Source organism: Nyctibius grandis, chromosome 6, assembly GCF_013368605.1.
Source record: "Nyctibius grandis isolate bNycGra1 chromosome 6, bNycGra1.pri, whole genome shotgun sequence".
NCBI lineage: Eukaryota > Metazoa > Chordata > Aves > Nyctibiiformes > Nyctibiidae > Nyctibius > Nyctibius grandis.
In genome coordinates, this window is record NC_090663.1 from 29193835 (window position 1) to 29215659 (window position 21825).

The 21825-nt window shown below is 42.2% G+C and overlaps 1 protein-coding gene across 1 annotated transcript in view; it reads right to left on the reverse strand.

The window, feature by feature from the left end:
- Window positions 1-20565, reverse strand: part of KCTD8 (potassium channel tetramerization domain containing 8) — a 97722-nt gene extending 77157 nt beyond the window's left edge. Inside the window, exon 1 of the mRNA XM_068403941.1 lies at window positions 19722-20565. Coding sequence (XP_068260042.1) covers window positions 19722-20565 — 844 coding nt within the window. The remainder of the gene's footprint in view (window positions 1-19721) is intronic.
- Between the last annotated feature and the right edge of the window lie 1260 nt (window positions 20566-21825).

Below are 21825 nucleotides of genomic sequence, written 5' to 3' on the forward strand. Positions count from 1 at the left end.
CTCTGAATACTGTATATCATCCAGTCTGTGAAACTGTGTGCTCAGGAAGAATGAAACTCTGGAAGGAATTGACTTACTTTCCAGATGACTTCCTTTTGTCAGACTTCCCAAAGATCTGTACAAAGGAAAAATCCCAGTTTATCATTTAACCACAAGATGAAAGAGAACCAAACCAAGGCAGAACATAAAAACAACCCCTCCAAACCCAAGAACAAACCTCCCCAAGTTCAAATTTCTGCATAATATTGTACATATAAATACTCATTTTTTCTCAAGACACCTCATACCTTTTTCCTCAAACAACTCTGTGTCATACTTCCTACTGATGTGAAGAAGCCTAATTGGAAAACAAGTTTCTGTTTTATGAAAACCTCCAAGGCAAGATATTTATATTCAAATTCAGAAAGAAAAAAAATCATTGTTGCAAAGTGAATAGGTATTTCCCTTGACAACCTAACCGAGTGATTAGAAAATTCATCTGGGAGGTGGGAGGTTCATTTGTTCTCTCTGATGTAAAGAACTGGCAACTTCTACCTCCCCCATAACCGCCCCAAGCACGAGGCTCACTCTCTAGCACCAAATTCCTGACAAATTCCAAGTTAGCATCATTTGTTGCTTCCCCTAACTAATAAGGAATCATCTAAGTGGTACTATCAAACATAATTTGCATTGCGTTTTTATAGCAAGCCATCTGCATCTTCTGCTCTGGCAGAATTATGTAATAAATTATAGACAGGACTATCACTTTCTGTGACATGCGAAAAATGACAGCAAACTACAGCAGCATATTTCACAAAAAGATTCAGTTTCTGTGAATGTTGTGGTAGAATATAGGTAAACATTCCTTTGGCCTGCCTTCCTTCCAGAAATATGAATGAAATTTCAGCTATTACGGCAGATCCGGTAAAAACCAGTGAGAGAAAATTTGTTTTCCTGTATTTCAGTTTGGTTTTATCCAACTCATTCTGTAGGGATGTAGCAAAAAATAAAATAAAACTGAATAAATAAGGCAGAAGCTGCATGCAGCGAGGTCCCAGGAGACACCAAGTTTAGTTAAATTTTCTTTTAGAAAAAGTATTCATGGCAGTATTCTTCCCAGCCTCGGGCAAGAGCTTTCCTGATTTAAAAATGTTTAACTTCAGTGAGCAAGATAAAAGTATTGCATCAAATTTACCTCCCATTAAGCATAAACTGGAATGAAACTTAAAACAATGATCTGATTTTTGAGCAAACCTGACCATGAAGAGACTCTTCAGGAATTCTACACAGAGAAAGTTATGTCTTCGGCAGTTCTTGACTTTCTGCCATCTTTTTTTTCAGGCTCTTTTATACCTTCTTTCTTTCAGCTCTTTCTCATACAGTCATTCCTATGACAGGCCTCTTCCCCCTGCCCCCCCATTATTTGTCTTTCATAGTATTTAATTTCTCCTGATAATGTTATGTGATTATTTATTTTATTTTAACTGCAGAATCTATTGATATTTGCTGTTTTTCAAACTCCTGTGTCGTCCTTTCACAGCATTAGGTGGAGGTTTCCTTCCAAGCTTGTGAACACAAGATTGAAAATATGAACACTAGAGACTCAAAAAACAAACCACAAAGGGTGTTTTTTTTTGTTTGCTTTAGTAACCCAGTGTTTTTAAGGACCTCATCCATAAATTTCAAACACTGTATCTTAATTTCAAGTTGAATTTCAACTCCAAGCTTCCAGCTTTTAGCTTTCACCTGTTACTGCCACATTTACACTTCCAGAGCCCATTTGTTTCTAATTATGATCTCCCCTCAGTACTCACCATCAGAGTTTCACAGACTTTTTGGTTAGTTAAAATACTTCATGTTAGTAAACTTTCAGTCTTTGACCTAACACACAATCCAGGAGTGCATCCCAGCTCACAGGCACATATATGTGCCCTGGCTGTCTTCTAGGTCTAACACAGCAATATCTAGGTGCACCCCATCATCTCTCAGCTCTTCATCCTCACCTCTCCAGCACCTGGTTTTCTTGGAAAGAGAAGGGAGCTGTGTTTTTCTCTCACTGACTTTTCAGTATAGACAACATATGGCTCAGAACTGTGAGGCAACCTGCTCAGAGTCTGGATGCACTCTCAGCTCTAACTCAATACAGTGTTTCATGTGAAGTTTCTGTGAATGCAGTTCTTTGGGGACAGCACAGAGAGCCCCAGTTCATCTCACCTATGGCCAATGCAAGCCTAGTTCAATCAGCTTGAATAGATTTTCATTCATACAAAGGAAGAGGGGAAAATATTTGCATCTTCCTTTGCCCATCCATATGTGGCTAATCATAATCCAGTCTCCTATCTGCAATTCTTTGAGCTGTGTACATAAAAGGAAACATGAAACAGAAGGGTTTCTTCCCCCCTGGACAAATTAAACCAATTCCCCTATCACACACTAGTGCTAAGGCACTGCCATCTAGTGTGAAAAATCAATATAACAAAGAAAGAGGAAAAAAAGAAAAACAAAAAGAGTATTTGCAACATGGCAGATGAAATTCTATCAGCTTCCATCAAACATTTTGAATAGCTACACATCATATTCGTAACCACAGTCATTCTACTTTATGAAAATACACGTAAGCCCTCCCTTTTGCAGGAAGCTCCCTGACTTGGTAGACTGCAATGGCTTCCATTGGATTGTACTGTGTCATGTCAGACAGGCTCAGCAGAGCCCTTAGTCCTGGTAGCCTCATTTGGAGTAACTCTGTGAAACTAAAAATAAAATTCTACAGTCTTTAATGGCAGGAATCTCTTGGTAGAAAGAGCTTTTTCTTAATTACCACATATTTTATTGCAAATTTACAATTTCAAGACTTTATACTCTAATTCACATTATATGGAAAGCATTGCAACATAACAGTCTGCAGGACCAGAAAATCAGGAACTTTTGAGTTTTGCCTCTGTGTCTGTACTAGCTGAAGATTTTTTCTTGTCTTCCAAGAACATTCCCATACAGCCCCAAGTATCCATTGTTCTGTGTCCTATGCAATTACCTACAATTGTTCAATGAACATGCAAAGCATCTGACCTGTTTTGCTTGGACCAACTTTGTATAGTGAAGTTAAGTACACGTGACAGGAGCCAATGGAGCATAGATACAATTTTACAAAACTTGCAGAGCTGTCATAAAGATCTATTATTATAAACACCTCTATGTTATTTATTATTTCTACAACTTGTTGAAATCTCTATATTACCACTGTGCTAGTCAAGGCTTTTCAGTACTCAAGTAACACTGTAGTCTACTTCTTTCTAGAACTGTAGCAAGACAGTGTTATGTACTATTTGGCTGGTGCACATACTCTGTATCATCCTCATCACAACAAAACCCTGTTTAGAATACAAACTGTACCAATGACTCAAAGTCCATATAGCAAGATTCTACATCCTGAAAAAGATATGGTCATTTCTGTCTCCAATAATGCTGGAGAATCACAGAATCACAGAATGTTAGGGATTGGAAGGGACCTCAAAAGATCATCTAGTCCAATCCCCCTGCCGGAGCAGGACTACCTAGATCATATCACACAGGAACACGTCCAGGCGGGTTTTGAATGTCTCCAGAGAAGGAGACTCCACAACCTCTCTGGGCAGCCCGTTCCAGTGTTCGGTCACCCTCACTGTAAACAAGTTTTTCCTCATATTTAAGTGGAACCTCCTGTGTTCCAGCTTGCACCCGTTGCCCCTTGTCCTGTCAATGGATGTCACTGAGAAGAGCCTGGCTCCATCCTCATGACACTTGCCCTTTACATATTTATAAACATTAATGAGGTCACCCCTCAGTCTCCTCTTCTCCAAGCTAAAGAGATTCAGCTCCCTCAGCCTCTCCTCATAAGGGAGATGTTCCACCCCCTTAATCACCTTTGTGGCTCTGCGCTGGACTCTCTCTAGCAGTTCCCTGTCCTTCTTGAACTGAGGGGCCCACAACTGGACACAATATTCCAGATGCGGCCTTACCAGGGCAGAGTAGAGGGGGAGGAGAACCTCTCTTGACCTACTAACCACACCCCTTCTAATACACTCCAGGATGCCATTGGTCTTCTTGGCCACAAGGGCACATTGCTGGCTCATGGTCATCCTGCTGTCCACTGGGACCCCCAGGTCCCTTTCCCATATGCTGCTCTCCAACAGGTCTGCCCCCAACTTGTACTCATACATGGGGTTGTTCTTGCCCAGATGCAGGACTCTACACTTGCCCTTGTTATATTTCATTAAATTTCTCCCCGCCCAACTCTCCAGCCTGTCTAGGTCTCTCTGAATGGCAGCACAGCCTTCTGGTGTGTCAGCCACTCCTCCCAGTTTGGTGTCATCAGCGAACTTGCTGACAGTACACTCTATTCCCTCATCCAAGTCATTAATGAATATATTGAATAGTACTGGTCCCAGTACCAGCCCTTGAGGGACTCCACTAGACACAGGCCTCCAACTGGACTCTGTCCCATTGACCACCACTCTCTGGCTTCTTTCCTTCAGCCAGTTCACAATCCACCTCACTGTTCAACATTCTAAACATTCAACATTCTAAACATTCCAATATTCACCACGGATCACTGAGGTATTTAAATTTTTTAAAATGTACAATATAATGACAATTATATATGATATGCCAATACCATTCTGAATTATATTAGTACAACCATCTATCTCATGGATGTTATAAAAAATAAATGAAGTATCTTGCCAAGAATTCACAACCTGACAGTAAGATTATAAGGAAAAATACTTTTCATAACGAACTTTATTTATGTGCCTCCCAAGCCACCATAATATGACTCAGTTACAATATTGAGCTGGGATATCACCATCTAGCTAATGCCTTTTCTTTAAATATTTAGATTGCTAAATATAGATAGATAAATATATATACATTATATATGATGCATAGATTTAAGATTATGATATATTAGATTTAAGAAATATTTGGGAATACTGTGTTGCTAAATCAGTAATGTAGTTCCAATGGTAGTCTACAAGTAAGGGTGGAAAGAGGGCACTGAAAAAGAGTGAAAACAGCACAGTAGATACTAGGCTCCTGATTCACATGATCATCCATGAATTTCAGGCTTTAACTTCAAAAACATAAAGCAATTATCCAGCCCTCAAGGTTGTGAAGAAAAGCTTGTACCTTATGACATAGACGTAAGCAGAGTGAAGAGGCCAATTAAAGTCTGGAGAAAAGCCTGAGAGAAGTCCTGAAATGATGAGGCTGCCCATGCAAATCACTGAGGGGCTAAACTACATGATCCATGGCTTCTAGGTCACCACACCGCCTCAGGAGGAAAAGAAGGGATGCGCTGAAACCCTGTGGCTGCTGTTCCTCAGGATCCCTTCCTCCCCTCTCCAGGGAACCCATCTCCACCACTCTCCCAGAAGCAAAATACAGCCAAGTCACACGGTTTTGAATACAATGTCACATAAGTTTTGTATCATATTTAACGTGGACATAAAGGGACAGACTAGTTAACACTGTCAAGACATCCAAACCTTCTCTAAGTGGATGTAGGTGAGCTCGTAACAAGGTTATCAGCACCAGTCTGCCTGATCCCTCCATCACCATTAATGTCAGTGGAAATACACCGTACCTTAACAACACATGCCCTGCCCAGGAGAGTAACTTCAGAGAAGAAAACTTATTACCAGGAATAACTGACATAATTTCATTGATGTCGGAAGTGTTTTGACAACTTACAACTGATGTAAGACCCATGTCAAGATCTTTTTATTATGCTTCTTCTGTATGAGTATATATATATATTTATCTATTAGGTGTCAATCAATGCAAGCAATACTTCTGTTTTAGTATGTTGTCATAAAAGAATTTTTAACAGCAAAAAGAGTCTCCAGACACACCACTTCAGCAATCTTTTCAGAAATGTAGGAAAAGCAAGAGGAACATCCAACATTTTTTGTATAATCCTAGTTACTAGTGCCTCATGTTCCATTCTTAAATTAAAATTTCAAGAAGAAAAAAACCCAAATTGTTTAACTAGCCTAATAATTAACTACCTTGCTATTATGTTATACAGTAATTCAGCATTGTTCACGTTTGCTTTATTTTTTTTTAAGTTTTCCAGGCTACAAAAAAAACCTGTTCAACATCTTTGCAGTTGCTATGTAAATTGATTCAAGCTATGCTAGGGGAAAAATACGGAGCCTGAAAAGCTCAAGCAAAAAAATGTGTCACATTAAAGAAACTCAACGCTGATGAAAAATACCAAAATGGGGAAAAACCCAAAGAAATTCAGGGTGCTCTGACATCTTTGTGACAGATAGCACCAACAGAATCTGTCTAGAGAATGACAATAAAAATGGTTAGATGTTCAAATAATAGCGATTTGCTAAATTTTTGAGATTTCTTTCTTCAGGCAACATGTGCTCAACAACCACAATGCTATCCAAAAGTAATTTTGAACATTTTTTCAGATACTTTCTTATCTGTGGCCTATTTAACATTCTATGGTTTTGCATTTGGGCCAGAAAATCCTGGAAGAAACTTCCTCCTGAAGCATTTGTTTCAATTCTTACTACAAGTAGGACACACAAAAGTAAGTAAAAATATAACATAAAGTTAAGACTTTGAAGCTTGTGATTTTCAGAGTAATCAGAATTTATAGCTCTCTAGTATCTACTTCATTTACCTGCAGCAGTTTTCTCTTCCTTTCCTGAGAAGTGATTTCAAATAGCCAATGCCAAGTTAAATCACATCACAGAAGAGAATCACAGGATAATTTAGGAGGTTTCTAGTCCAACCTCCTGCTCAAAAGCATGGTCAGCTATGAGGTCAGACCACATTATTGGGGCTTGATCCAGAAAAGTCTTGAAAATCTCCAAGGATGCACAACATGCACAGCATCACTGCACAACCTGTTCCAACACCTGGCTGCCTTAATGGGGGAAATGTTTTTCCTTTTATCAAGGAACTTGTAAATCTATTAAGAAGCTTGAAAGCTGGGAGTGTTATATGGCTACCACATGTAACATTTAAGAGCCTTAATTTACTGATCCACAGTCTAACACCACATACTTTCTTGAATAGAAATTATGGCAACCCACAGTGAACCAGCAGTAATTATCCAGTAACTTGCAATACTCTTGCTATATGACTGCTTGATAATACATTAAATAGCTTTTACCACTATTGTTTTCACTGTTATAAACTGATTTAATTGAGCAAATTAATGACTGGGAGCTAACCACTGCTAGAAATCAAGGTGAACTTTGGTAAAAGGTCAATTTCTGTATTGCTAAACCTCTAACATAACCACAGGATAAGGAAGAAGCAAAACAAATGCAGTTTATTGCCAGTCTCGGAGATGATAAGAACTAAATTTTCCAAACCAGCAGCCTAAATTTAAATTCGTCTCTCTCTGCTGCCTGCCCGATACTCAAAGTGCAGATGGAAATTCTCACTGAACTTGGCTGAATTTTCTGAAAATACACTTAAGATCGCAAGCATTGATTTGGAGGTCAGTTTTACACTCATTTTCAAATGTGATTTGTTGTATGGTTCATTAAAAAGGATAACTATTTTTGCTAGTAGCCTCATTATTGATGAGAGGATAACCCTGATTCCAGAAATGTGTATTAAAAATATTTTTTAAAAAAGTGCATCTTCTCAAACTTCAGAATATTTTTTCTGTTTTCAGAAAGTGCAGCTAAGCAACCCCCCAAGCTCCTTCATACCTTTTATGCATCATAAGCATGACAATATAGAAAGGCTTGCATACAGTCTCATCATTAATATTAATTGTAAATAAAACATCTTTATGCAGTATAAAAAACAAATCAATATTTTTTTCCTGTGTTTTTTTCCAGGTTACCAAATGCTTAGAACAGACACTCTTTTCCCTCCATATTTTACAGCCAAATCTAAAGACTATTTAGATTAACTTTATTAAAATGAAGATTACTAATAAATTTACTCCACTTCAGCAGCATGGTCACAGAAACAGAAATAGCGTGCCACGCCACTGAATAAATATTAGTTGCAACTCTTGCCTTACTGGTGTCTTTGATCAAGAACACCTTGCTTTTCCGGTATAAAAATAACTCAAGGAGTTATTTCTCATGTATTTTATGTCCTAAAAAGTTCACGAAATTGTGGAAGACCCCACCCTGAATCATTGCCCTGGTATTTTGAGGCCCTGACACAGGTCTGTGATGATGGCACTCAGCCAGAGGACCTTGGAGGACGCAGTTCTTGGCTTATTTCATACAATCATAGAATCAGTTTGGTTGGAAAGGACCTTTAATATCAAGTTCAACCATTAACCTAACACTGCCAAGTCCACCACTAAACCATGTCCCTAAGCACCACAACTACACACCTTTTCAATACCTCCAGGGATGGGGACTCCACCACTTCCCTGGGCAGCCTGTTCCAATGCTTGACAACCCTTTCAGTGGAGAAATTTTTCCTGATATCCAATCTGAACCTCCCCTGGTGCAACTTGAGGCCGTTTCCTCTCGTCCTATCGCTTGTTACTTGGGAGAAGAGGCTGACACCTGCAGAAAGCAGACGTGGTCACTGCAATGCCAGGCCCCAGGGGGCACCATCAGGCTGTACTGGCCCTGACCCACCCCTCGGGGCTCCCCACACCCTGCCCAGGGCGCCATTTCAGCCCCCTGGGACCAGCAGTCCCCAAGGCCGCAGCATGGCTGGTCTCCAGCTCCCCACAGTCCTGCCCTGGCCATCCATGGGCCCCGCCAAGCCAGGCTGACGCAAAGGCACCACGAGGCCCGCGTGTGTTTTTGGCCAGGATGAACGATGCTCAGGCTTGCTCCTCTGTGTCGTACCCCTCAAATCAGAAAAGCAAAACCGTCTTCTGAAGACGTGGACTCGCACAAGCCGCGCAGCTTTTATTATTATCTCATCCACAGCAACGGGATTTAGGAAGGAAGCACTGCCAGAAGTCAGTCACCAGGGATCTTATTAGACAGACAGTGTTTAACCTAATCTCCTCTACCACGAGCACTTTCTTCTTCCTGTAACTAATTGTGATCACAGATGCAATTATTTAGGGGCATAATTCCACCAATTTAGACACCAAACTACTTCAGCTGCAGGTGGAAAAGGTAAATACCAAAAGGACAGGAATAAAAATGTGAGCTGTTATGACTGAAGGCTAGACTACTAGGCAGCATAAAGGCATAGGAAGATATAAACTTAGCAGGTTATGAGGTAAAACTTCAAAAATTTCAATAGTCCTCAAAATATCACCTACTGAGTAACTGAAACATTTCTGAAAAGTTTGTCCCTTTTATCCTAAAGAATTACAGGATTATTTTGAAGCCAAAGGGTATCGCTGTTACTGCAGATGTTTTTTGGGCAGTTGTAGCAAAAACACATAGACTTTGTCTATCTCTGCCTATCACATTTAGAAACATTATATTCATTTATTACATCCCTAAAGACAAACCAACAGCATGAAGAAATTTCATAGGAAAAAGAAAATGATCATAAATTTATTTTTGTGAGCTATGACAACTCTAAAAAGAGGTAAATATGCACAGCTTTCTGAGGGATTGCTAACAGAGAAGATTAAAGTCTACAAGCACTGGGAAAGTAAAAATTCCAAACAGGATTGCCAGTTCACAGTGGTCTTAGTTATATTCCTTATGTAATTTTGGTTTACTCTTTTTAATATGATAAGGCTTATCTACACATACAGATGCTGACAATTCCTGCTCCAAAGAAGGGGTACTTCAAATGGGTAAGTCACTCGGAAAAGCAAATGTGGGATTTGATGTCAAAATTTTGGAAGTAAGAGAGGCCAGACACAACCTTACTTGAACTATGGTCCCATTCTATGTCGCGTCATAAATAGCTGAATTATTTGGTCCTTTTTTTTCCCCTGAAGTCCACATAGCTTCAGCAATATTGATAGTACTTTTATAAAGCTGTATATTGGTATATACATTGGACAGAATGAGCGATATTTATATTTCCAAACACTGGAAAGAGACAAAAAAAGGTGGAAAGGCAAGAGCAGCCATGTTTCTGCTTTGTTTCAGATCAGCTCGAAAGCCACAGTAGGCATTAACAACAGAAATAGTAACAGCAGTCTGAAGAGAATAATAGTGAGAAGTGACTGGCTATAAATGGGTGACTGTGAGAAGAAAGGGAAAGAAAATGTGTTTAATAACAAAAACTAGCAAAAAGTGTTGTTTAGTTTTAGTCTTTCTCCACTGTATTATCTACACATTACACTGATTAAATTGTTGGCACTCTATTTTACTGACTTATTTTATCTGCCTTCTAACTGTTTTGTAGTTGATTTTCATAGTATTTTGTATTCATGAGTTTCAATGAGAATGAAAGAACCTTGGATTAAGAACCAGAAGCATTAAAGAATACTTTTATGTCCACGAAATAGACATTTGTCATTACTCTCAAAGTTTTGCAGGCACGGTGGTTTTAATGGAGATTTGAGTAACAGACAGGACAAAAGATCTGGTTTAACTGAACTGTTAGGAAGAAGTTATGAAAGTAACTGTTTTGCACACAATTTATTTATAGAATCATGTATACATGCAATTCTGGGCCTTTTTTCCTCCTATTATTCAACAAACATAAAGAGCTTCACAGATACCTGAGACACATATAAAATATTCACTGATAAAAAGCCTTTGGAACGATAGTACACTTTTAATAACTTTCGTGGAATACACTGACATAGTTGTATCCCTTACAAGAACCTACAAACATCTATGTCCTATGAAATATAAAACAATTTCACTATTAACTTATGTTGCAGGAGACTGTTTACAACAAAATGTGACAAGAGTCCCTGAGCACCAACTCATGTCTCTTTGGGAATATTTGTTAATACTACTAAAGGGTAAAACCCAGTAAGGATGAAAGATGAAAGATAAAAATGCACCTGAAGGTTATCGTTATTCGCTTATAGAAAAAATAAAATACACTGATTTCATTTCTGAACCATACCTTTGTGCTGATGCAAAGCGGATGTTTCTGTATGTATTATGTATAATAGAACTAAACATATGCTAAGTGAAGTCCTAGAATATTTAATTTCATTAATAAAAATTAATGATGGTGGTGATTCCTCTCTTCAGTTCCTCAACCCACTCCTTGTCCCCCAAAGGGGACGTGCAGAATATCTACCTCAATTCATTAGTTATTGCTGCCGTATGTGCTTGCACTTGTGATTGAGTTGTTGTCTATGGATGGAGTTATTTAAATTGTAAGTGTTGTAGTATTCCCTTCAAAAGAAAGTACCATTATTTTTTATTCTATAAACCATTCCAGTTTTCTTTATTCACTAAGTGCATGTCATTGGAACAGAAAACAGGTCAGGCACAGGGTACATGACTCGAGCAGTACAAAGCAAACCTGACGTGCACAAAGCCCAGAGGCGGTGGCAGTCCCCCGGAGGCAGCAGCCCCGTCTCTGTAACTCTTTTGCTCAGAGCCCCTGCCATAGGCCTCAGGCATATGGGGAGCAATGAGAAAGGGAACAACTAAATTTTGACCCAACTACTCTCAGCTGCAAAATGTTGATGAAGGAATCATTGCACCAGCTGTAACTGAGAGCAGTTCTGATGCTGCTTATGGCCAGGCAGGGCCCACAGGGCAAAGAATGGGTAAACATGCTGCTCCCTCTCTTTGAATCCTGTTTTGAGCAACTTTGGCAAAGTCAGTATCAAGATAGAAGTCATTCCATAAAGAAGAAATAATATTTGCATAAACGTTTTTAAAGCATTGTATTCATCTTGTTGCTAGAAACATGAAACTCTCATTAACACCACTGTGATATTTACATATGTGTGGTGAAGTCCTGAAAATATTTAGAGATGCGATGATATAAATGGAATGACACCTTGCAGCAAGATGCACTCTTTAATTTAAATATGCCTTCTGAAGCTAAACTGTCAAAATGTAACAAACATGACAAGTTTTGTTACCACAACGTGATAAAATGCAATGAAAACGGAATGGCATTAGTTTCTACAAGTGCCATGAAAATTACAAAACATCACTGCTTACGTCCTGCCAGGATTATGTGTACTAGAAACAACTGTGAAACCAAATAATCACTCATGTAGTTTGAATTTCACTTTTATGCGAAAGACTAGCTCAAGACTATTTGCTGCTTCAGTCCCAGTGAAGGTCTGTCTTGCAACTGTGAATGGGACTTGAGTGCAAGTTGCACACACTGTTAGTCCCTATTTAAATGATTAATCCCATTTAGGTCAAAGAAAAAAAGAAAAATAATAAATTCACTGAATAATCCTGAATTTATATGAGGCAAAAGCTAAACTTAAAATGGCCATTACTTGTTCAAAAATAAAAATAATACAAAACATTTAAAGAAAAGTACCTAAACTCTACTGAGAATGATAACTTCATTTTAGACATAGCACTTTTTTCTCCTAACAGTTAGTCAATATATGAATTTTAAGTAGAGTATAAATTACCTCTTCCCAAAAAGAACATGCAGTTTTATCAAGCTGGAGTGAATGACCTCCCCAGGAAAACCATCATTAAGCATTTGACTGGCTAAAGAAAAATGAAAATTGCCTGGTAATTTTTTTTTAAGGATTTTCCACTGGACTTCCAGTGGCTCAGTTTATAAAAGCGCCATGATTTGAGAGTGCCATTAGTACTCCACCTGCTTTAAGAAATAAAGGTCTTGTGAGCAGAAATGAAATAAAATCATCCTCAGATATAAAAATAACATCAGTGTGCCAGGTTAGGATGTTAGCTGGTATAGTGACTCCAGCTTTTTTCAACAATTATACCAAGCCAAATAACTACCAACCAAATAATTACCCCGTGGCATGGAAAACCCCTGCAGACATGACCTTGGTCAACTTAACTCTCTAACAGACTTCTTACATGACTCTGGCAGTAATTCAGAACTAGAGACAGAAAATCAGAGGGGAAGTCTATGGCCATGCTATCCACTTCTCCCGCAGCGACACCCAGGATCTGCCTAGCTGCTGAGACAACATAGGCTGCAAGCCACACTGGGCACCACATCGCTCTCGTGCATCCCACGACCCCAGAGACATGAGATGGGTGCATACCACCTTACACGCTTTCCTTCTTTGCCCATCAAGGTATCTGGCTCACCAAAGATCTTGCCCTTAAACTGATAACACACCAAAACACAACCAATTACTTCTGGTCGCTTTGTTCAGGCCATGCTGATGTTCAGCTGGACCAAGAAGAGGGCCTTTCATTCTGCCACTTCTCTCCTCACGCCCGTAGCATATTACTTTTGACATCTGTGTGAGCTGCCTGAGCAGTTTTTTATTTCTGGAGACCTATGTTTAAATGTGGAACTCTGGCAGAAAGACAATAACGTGAGAATCAATGAACTCCCTCTTGGTGCAAATCTTAGTGAATTTTTGATCACCACACAAATTCTCATCACAATATAATATATATGGTATTTGCTGCAAAGGAGAAAACCAGCAGCAAAATACCAGCCATATCATACAGAGAACGCAATTATATTGCAAAATGTATTTTATTAGCAGTAATGTTTTAAGTCATGTGCCTGGAACGATATTATATGGAAAACTTTTGTACACATAAATTCAGTGCTTGAACAGTAGATAACTAGAAGTTCATGTTGACAATAAAGAAAAAATAAATATTTGCTCATCCTACTGTGGAAAAGTAAACGGTTCCCTGCAACTACTGTCATAAATCCTTGAAAATGTATGAAGTGATCTGACACTAAGCAGCAGTTTTCCTGCAAAATATTACAGATCCAGCAAAGTCAGCTTCTCCAACACTGTTACTTTGTTCCCAAGTAATCCACAAGAAGTACAAGTCTGGGATAATATCAAAACCACTGTGTTTCCATTTCCCTATGTCAGAAATAACAGCTGCTTGTATCAAGATGCTTATTGCTTATTTGGTATTGATCCTGGTATATAATATCTAGGATAGCTGATTTACTCAGTTAATCTCTAATTTTGCTTTTAAAATACTGCACAACAGTTCTAATCCTCAGCTCCAAATATTAAAGTGACTCTACAGTACTTACAAATATGATTTTATTGTAATAAGAGCAAAAATTGGATATAATGATTAAAATGTGATCACAAATTGTATTAAGTCTTGCGTATTCCTACCGAAGCATATGAAAAAGCAAAAGGTTCCTGGCATAGTTTTTCACTGCAACAGTGTCTTTACACAAGCTGTAGAGGGATGCAGGTTGTTTTCATTATTTATTTATTAAAAAGCCAAATTTGTTCAAATTTCTTTTTAACCTCAGGTTTTAAAATCATTCTCAAATAGAGTCTCTTGGTTGAAACAATGACTAAAATCAGAATACCAGTTTTAGCAGTCTAGATTATCACACGTTTTGTCAAGTGGTGGCACGAGAAAGATATGCTTATATTAGTAACTGATGACTGTACACTTTGATTCATCCCTTTACATACAGGGACATATATTTTGAAAGAATGACAAGATAAAGAGTAGTCTATTATTTATTTATTTTTAAATTGTATTAGGAGTTGAGCTCGAATCGTAAGGCAGAATATCCTAAAGTTTTACGTCAGTTTTCCAAAGTCACAGGACTGATTACAGAATCTCTCTTCAAAGGGCTTTGCTCAACAGTCCTACCAGAAACAATGTTCCTAGATCTTGATACTGTCAGAAAACTGAAGCTTTTCTACATTGTGCTTGTGATACTGATTTAATCCTTCATGTCCGCCTGTACCAGCAAAAATTTGTACTCCAATCTTTGAGGCTCTGGTTCAGGCTCAAACTAAATTATCCACCTTTACCTTAAGGTGCCACATTGAAGCAATACCCTTGTTTTACTTTTGTCTTGGTCTCCTTTCTCTCCTCAGCCTAGCATGTTTCAGACATATTTGTTACATATTAAAAAAAAAAAAACAAACAGCACAGACACACTCCATGTAGCAAAAACTCCACCAAATAAGCAGTGATGGAAGGAAAGCAGCTTAGCATGGCCACAGAAACCACTTGCAGGATGGCTCTCATACCACTCTGCCCTCAGAAGAGCAGTTTAGGGTTATTTGCTGACGCACCATCCCCTCGCTATCCCAGTGGGATGTTGAACTGGATTTGGCATTCACAGAGCAACTAACACCACGAAGTATTTTACACAGGTTTGTTCCCCGTGTTTCTTCTGTTTTCTTCTCCTTTTCATTGCAAAGACACAAACAATGGTGGTTGGGTTTTGTTGTTGTTGTGGGTGGGGTTTTTTGAGGGTTTGGTGGTGTAGTTTTGTTTGGGTTTGGGGGTTTTGTTTTTTCAAAATACTATATTGTTTCCTAAAAGTTCATTGCTTCCAGCTGCTTATTCCCCACTGATTACAGAACTATTATCACTTTTTTATGACAATTGCCACAGCAACCAATATAATCTCAGAGTGCTGTGACTTCAAGTGGAAAATAAGCACCATAAATTCAAGCAAATGTCACCTGTTACAAAAAAAAACAAGAGACAAGGAAACAGAAACTGTCACATGTGAAACTGGAATGTCAAAATAGAACACGTCAAAGTTTTTTCATGAAATATTACTGCATTCTTCTTACAATAAACATATCAGTTCAGTACAGAAAGCTTCCAGCTGAGCACGATGCTCTCAACACCCATAAGTCAGACTACGTAGCAGATGTTAAACGTAAAATCCATTAAGACCAATTAGATTCTACAGAAGAAAAAAAACAGTATACAAAGGCAATCCTGCATTACACACCAGTACTGAGAGATACAGTGAAGCACAAAAAAAAAAACAAAAACAAACCAAAACAAAAAAAAACACAAAACAAAACAAGCAAAAAAAAAAAACAACACTTAAAAATGTAAATCGCACCCTTTCCTCACAGAGACCAGCTGACAGGAGGTCTGTTATGTTCCCTGCAACCACATGAAGCAAGGTCTCCTGGCTTCTGGTCTCCTGTCTCCAGCTTGAAGCAACTTTTATGAAGGCCATCACCTACTGCGCACCAACAGGTAATTAATCAGTGGTCCTCTATGGCAGCTTGAGACTAAGCAGCAAAAGAATTTGAGACTCTTTCCCAAACTGCATATGCATTTCACGTCACGTTAACTGACCCCAAGTCATCCTCACATGTACTAAGGTGAGAGCTTCAATAGCATGGAGCCAAGCTATGGGGGAGGCAGGGGGGGAAGTTTGTGGTACACTGTGGTAGAGCCTTTATGCTACCACATAAAAATATACTCCTTTTATTGAACGTTAAGAGACAGGATTTGTAATGGACACATGGAACAGATCTGTCAGCACTTTTCCAAACTAAGCCACCAATGCAAGGTGCAAGTTAAATTCTGGCCATGTAGTAACTGTGTAGACAAATGAAGCTGTCATTGCATACATGATAGGTTGCACACCACTGAGGACAAAGAACCTAATGTTTTTATAGGAATTATGAATACTAAGAAGGAAAGTCTGTCTCTGTACTTCTCAGGACATGTCACCAAAGGCTGAAGCATTATTTCCTGGTAAGCAGTTTCAAACAACCTCTGGTTCTTCAATCAGAATTAGCCTGCAACAACTAATTCATCCCTAAATATTAAGCAATCCATAAATTAAATATATATGTAGTATCCAAGGTGAATTTCATCTGCCAGAACATATAAGAATATAATTTCCATTTCTAAAAAAGTGATAGATGGTCATTTCAACTCAAAATACCTACTGAAGTCTTGAGATACACAAGAGAGAGACCTGAAATCTGTTCCACAAGCCATAGATTAAACCTTTGGCCTTCAAATACTCCTTAGTAGCTCTCAGTGAGAAACTCATTCAGCTACTCATGACCTAAGGAAATGGGCAGAATGTATGTATCCTCATACATTTTTCCAATCACTTTGCTATCTACCATTACTAGAAAACAGAGTTGTCCACAAGTCCTCAGGAGAAACAGTGAAAGAGATGTTTGTCTGGCTGCTACAGAATTACAGACCAGCAACTAATACAGTTGCTGCTTGCAGACGTCTTGCTGTGAGTAACAAATGCAAATGCAGCCAGGGCTTTTTCCAGTGGAACATAAAACTAGGTTTCTTCTCTGCTAGCACCAAATTAAGTCTCAGGCAATGGCCAAAACCAGAATAGGCTCCCCAAAGTTTTTTGTCTTGATATTTTTGTCTGTGAGGCATAGTCCAGGGTTGGACATTCTCCATGAGAGCTCTTGAAATCAGCAACCTCCCAACCAGAACTGCCTCCTTTCTGGGGTTCATGGCGACACGTGGCAAGGAATAAATTGAAAAGTGACTGCTCTTCTCTGAGTATTAAGCTCGGTTTGTGAGTGAGGAAAGAATATGGTCCTGGGTAATGCTGTTGGAGAGCCTACAGGTTGTAACTCTGACCACTCTTCTCACCCCTTTACAGAGCACTAAGGTTTCCAAGGTTTGCTCTCCCTTTGACGGATTATTGTGCAGCAGTCCAGCAAAGCAGCAGCGAGCACCCAATCCATCCAGGTCATGTAATAATAACAATAATAATAAAGTATTGTTTTATCAACAGTCTCCATCAACTGGACATTTAGTCAGTTTAAAAAAACAAACAAACAAAAGCATTACTTCAGGCATTGTGTTTTACTTGTTTCTCTTCCTGTTTTGGAGAGTTAAGTTTTGCCTCCATGTTGCTGTATTACAGAAAAATCTACCTAATCATATAAAAATGTATAAAATTGTTCAACAAAAAGGTTGCTAAATGCATAACAATCAACCAAAATTAAAATATGCTCCCTGTCTTTTCAGCCTACTTTTATCTCAGCCATTTTTTGCACTCAGAAGTGAAAAAACACACACACACCCAAAAACATTAAGCAAAACAATAAATTTTCAGTTAACTGTATCAATTTAAGTAATTAACTGTTTTACTTTTCACAACTTCGTAAGTTGGAAGACTAAAAATCAAAACAAAAGCATGACATACAGCATCCAATTCATCTCTGGCATTATTCCATGTAAATCAGTGGTATTACATCAGGGATTAATTTGGAACACTGATCTGAATTAGAGCACTGTTCTATACAACAACCTCAGCATAACATACACAAAAAATAATCCAAAACGTTATGAGCATCACAAATGCACACAAATAATTATGCACTTACAAATCTATTTCTGAGCAAACAGAACAGACTATTTCATAGTCTTGGCAATAACAATAAGGAATTTCTACTATTTAGAAAATCAGTACATCCATTTTTCTCAGAAAGGAGATTTAATAATCATGTAAAATACTTGATAAAAGTCCACCCAGAAGAATGAAAAGCTCCTCTACAGCTCAGTTTTTACATCTCCTAATGAAATACAATCAGTGATAGGTTATGCAACGAATCTTCAAAAACTGTTTTAATACAGTTTTGAAGACTGATTTGGTGTACTTAAGTCTGCTCAGCAAAGGGTGGTCACCACCTATATAATATACAGCAATGTAAACTATTTAATAAATTTCTTCTCTGAGTAGAAAACCATTCACATTTCCCTCCTCTATTAAATACTGTGCCTAGGTCCAGTTTTGCAAGCAAAACAGGTTGCTTCTGTTTAGCTGCGCTACTAGTGAAGTTAATTAGAGGCTGCATGTCCCACCTCACCACAGAGGCAGGCAGATGCTCTACCAAAGCATCCTTCCTGCGCTCAAGGAGCATGAGACCACACAGAGGCAGGAGAAGGAAGAAATGAATGGAGAACACCTCTCTCTTCCACAGGCTTACTTGACTCTCAAACGCACTTGTAATGTTCAAGGCTGCCTCTGCCTTTCAAAGATAAATCTCTTCCAAGAGCTGGTGTTCTCCATCCAGCTGCGGTTTCATCACCCAAAACCACTGCCCAGCCAGCGCCCTACATAGCACTACCTGCTTTGCCAGATAGAAACTCATTCGTCATCTCTAGATTTTCCGGTTTGCGAGCGACTTGAAACCTTTCAGGCTACCCACAGCCAACTAGCGGAGTTGCTTAGGAGCTGTGTACTGGTACGAAGTAGTTATTTTCTTTTTTTCATTTTTTTTTCTTCCGCTTGGAGCCAGACTCTTTCTTGCTTAGGAAGCTGGCTGTGCCCTCGCTGTCCCTTCCCTCACGGAGACCGTGCCCAGGCGCAGTTCGCTCACTCGCGAGGGGAACGCAGCGATAAAATATTAAAACCCTTCCTTGCTCCGGGCTCCGCCGTTGCAATCCCCGCACCGCCTCGCTGGGAGGGACCGCCGCAACTCGCCGCCGCGGAGCCAGCGCTGCGCCCCGCACCGCGCCCCGCACCCCCCGCCGGCCCGGCCAGGCCAGCGGGGCCGGGACCCCCCCCCCCCCCCCGGCCCCCGCGACGCCGCAGCCCCCGATCCGGCACCGGCGCGACTCCCCCCTGGGGTACCCCGAGACGGGGCAGGCGGTACGGGGGGGCTGGTTCTCCTCGGTGCACACTCGGCACCAGAAAGTGGGGGCAGCCCCCGATTGCTTCAAGGAGCGGGAGAGCTGCTCCCTCGCCGCGCTCCGGACGGGGCATTCGGCAGCCCTGTCCCGCCCCGCCAATGCACAGAATAAAATTTGAACTGTGGCGGTGACAGCGCCGAAAGAGGGGGCAGAAGGGGCAGCCCCGATTGCTCTCGAGCTACGCTTTGCTTTCGGACGGCAAGGGCTGGAGTATGGGGGTGCAGATGCACTTGTAACTGCACACCGCCATGCACCCACCCGGGGACGGCCGGGGGCAGCAGGGGCGCGGGCAGCACTTACTGAAGAAGATGTACTCGGTGTAGCTGCTCCAGATCTTGTCGTCCCTGTACTGGTTGATGAAGGCGGCAGTGCCGGTGGAGTTGCAAGCCACCATGTGGAAACCCGCCTCGGAGAGCCGGTCGAAGGCTTGCTCCAGGTAGGTGAACTTGAGGTAGAAGCGGGAGGTGTACTTCTCGGGGGGGCGGTCGGGGTCGCGGCTCTCGTTGAGGGTCTCTCCGAAGACCTCCTTGGCCAGGGCGATCCTGCCGCACACCATGATGCGGGCGACGCGGCGGAACTTGGCGTCCGCCTGGTTATCCCGCACCGTGGTGTAGGAGCCGCGGTAGCCCACGGTGAGGAAGCCCGAGCGCTTGTCCAGCGCCGCCCGCTGCAGCCGGTCGCTGCTGCCCTGCGAGTTGCTGTCCTCCAGGTCGCTCTGGCAGCCCTCGTCGTTGAGCGAGCTCTGCTTGGTGACCTTGGGCGACAGCAGCTTCACCAGGTCGCCGAGCTGGAAGTACTCGGCCTCCCGCAGGAGCCGCTCCTTCTCGGGGAAGTGCTCGGGCAGCGCCAGCTGCTTGTCCCGCAGGTAATCCAGCACGTACCTGAAGAGGAAGCCGTCGCGGTCGATGAAGAAGCGCGCCCGGCTGTCCCTGGGCAGCTGGCGGGCCGCCGCCGGGCCGCCCCGGCACGGGGAGAACATGGTGGCCAGCGTGCTGTCCGGGACGCTGAGCAGCGTGGAGTGCCTCGTCACGTACACCTGGCCCCCCACGTTCAGCTCCACCACCTCAGGGAACGGCGAGCCCGACGGCCCCGACACCATGTCGCTGATGGGCAGGATGCTGCCGCCCGCCTCCTTCAAAGCCATGGCTGCGAGCGGGCCGCCGCGAAGGAGGGTCTCCCTCCTAAAAAAGGCGGCCTGCCTCCCTCCCCTCCACCCACCCCACCCCTCCTTATCCTCCTCCTCCTCCTCCGCCGCCGCCGCCGCCGCCGCCGCCCGGCGCGCCCGGAAGCGCCTGGACGGAGCCGCTGCTCCCGCCGCCCCTCCGGCACGGCACGGCAGCGGGTGGCAACGGCCCCGGGGCCCGGCCCCGGCCCTCACCTGCCCCGCGGCGCCCCCTCGCTGCCGCGGCGGCGGGCCGGGCTGGGCTGCGGGCAGGGATACCCCGGCGCAGCGCGGCGCGACCTGACCCGACCCGACCCGATGCGCTGCCGCTGCCGCTGCCCCTGCCCCTGCCCCGCCCCGCCTCGCCTCGCCTCGCCTCGCCTGGCCGTGCGCTCCGCCCGGCGGCGGCGGGGGGCGCGGGGGCCCGCAGCCGTACTGGCCTCAAAGCCGGGCGGCCGCTGGAGGCAGCTGCCACCTGGCAAAGCGCTGCCGCGCTGCTAGGCTCAGCCCAGGGAAGAGCCAAGCCCCTACCCCGGCTCCTCCCCTCGCCTCGGCTGGGTGGCTTTTTTGGTTCGCTTTGGATTCGCCCCCCCTGCCCCGCCCTCTAAAACCAGCCTCCCCCAAATCCTTCTGCCTCCCTTATCCTGTCGCTCCGATCGGCACTTGCAGAGTGCCAGAATGGTGGTAGTCTTTCCAAAAGTAGCATCCGGGAGGATGCATGTGACAGCATTTTTCACCGTCTTCAATACATCAGCATGCCTTTACCATGAGGGAAGGGGGGGATTTAATTGAGGGCATTAAAGAAACAAGTGTTTAGCAGTGCTGGTGGTACGAATCTAACAGGCGCTGGTGGGACACAAATGCGGTACTTGATGTCCTGCTGCTTAGCTGGGGCACGGCACGCTGGGATCTCGATTTTCAGAGAAGCTTAACGTGCTCTCTAGCTTGACAATGGAATTGTGGTGATTCAGAGCAGAAAAGAAAGTCAGCTGCCATTAGGATCCAGATGCCAGACACAGATTCTGATTTGGAACACGTTAGCATCTGGATTCTTTACCATGAAGCAACTGAATTTGTACTCTATTTAAGCAGTAGGTTTTTTAATTTTTATTTATTTGTTTTTAGCTGGAGCCGCAGCTCACCTGCACGCAGATTTCTGATGCATGTACTTTCAGGCTGTGCTGCTGGAATGTATTAGAGCACAGACTTGTGCCCATGTGTTGGAAGAGAGATGTACAATTG